The sequence below is a fragment of the Olea europaea genome, chromosome 2, assembly GCF_002742605.1.
Source record: "Olea europaea var. sylvestris chromosome 2, O_europaea_v1, whole genome shotgun sequence".
Taxonomy (NCBI): Eukaryota; Viridiplantae; Streptophyta; class Magnoliopsida; order Lamiales; family Oleaceae; genus Olea; species Olea europaea.
Window position 1 is genome coordinate 9,997,750 of NC_036238.1, and position 1,028 is coordinate 9,998,777.

General features: G+C 43.9%; 1 protein-coding gene across 1 annotated transcript in view; it reads right to left on the reverse strand.

The window, feature by feature from the left end:
* Positions 1-1,028, reverse strand: part of LOC111410670 (ribosomal lysine N-methyltransferase 4) — a 6,229-nt gene extending 5,201 nt beyond the window's left edge. The window contains exons 1-2 of the mRNA XM_023041130.1: positions 914-1,028; positions 445-829 (exon numbers count right to left, since the gene is read on the reverse strand). Coding sequence (XP_022896898.1) covers positions 445-829; positions 914-927 — 399 coding nt within the window. The 5' untranslated portion in view covers positions 928-1,028. The remainder of the gene's footprint in view (positions 1-444; positions 830-913) is intronic.

Consider the following 1,028-nt stretch of genomic DNA (forward strand, 5'->3'; position numbering starts at 1 on the left):
TTTTTTTTGGGGGGGGGGGGGGGGGGGGGGGCTACCCCTCTCAGGCCCAATAGCTTTTTTTAAGGTATTTTTTATTTTTTTTGGTAAAAAATCATTTTTTTATGTGTAAAAAAAATTTTTAGGCATAGTAGCCCGGTTTGAAATTTTGTAGCCCCGTCTTGAATCAAATCCTAAATCCGCCCCAATTTTACTTATAAGTATAAAGCACTTACTAACTGCATCTTCGGTCCCTTATAGAAGTAACTTCTTTCTTGCTTCTTTTCGGCTTATTAGGACAGTAAGAGCATGCCAAAAAGAAGCTCCATTTCATGCCTTGTAACTTAATCTTGACTAAAAAAAGCTGAATGTTTCTAAAACAAACTTATTTACTTATTAAGAAATAACCAATTAAGCTTAGCCAAACATGAAACATTCTTAATATTGGGTGAACGACAATGGACTAACCTTGTGGAGCTCAGTTCCAGAGAGGAAAGAGTCAATTTCAGGGAAGGACCAGAGCATTGGAATGGGCTCGAAGGGGGGCAATAACTGGAGATATTGGAACCAGGGCGATTGAGGGCCGATGCTCTTCTCGTACATTACAGCAATGGAGAGGCCCAAATTACCGCCGAGCTGGGACTCTTCGATGAGTTGGTGGGCACCAGTCGTCTTGACGGTAAGGCAACTCTGCTTGGGAATCCTCCCCACCACATCGCCCAGGCGCAAATCACACAAAGCTTCGACTGAGACAGAGAGTGATTCTGCCGATCCTTTGGCGATTGCGAGATGGAGTGCGTCGCTGCATTCAATGCCTTGACACTTCATCCATCGCTTGAATGCTCTCATTCTCCTATTATCAATCGTTATATGTAAATTTTACACTTAGTTATATTTTGTTATAGAAGTAGAACAGTGTCGACGGAGGGTGATTTACCTGGTGGCGGCCATTGAGGTGGGTCGCGGAGGTGCAGCCCACGGTGAGTAGGCGGTGCAACGAAGTCTGTGTGACGGTCCATTTGAGAGTTTTGATAGCCAATATTGGGCCAATT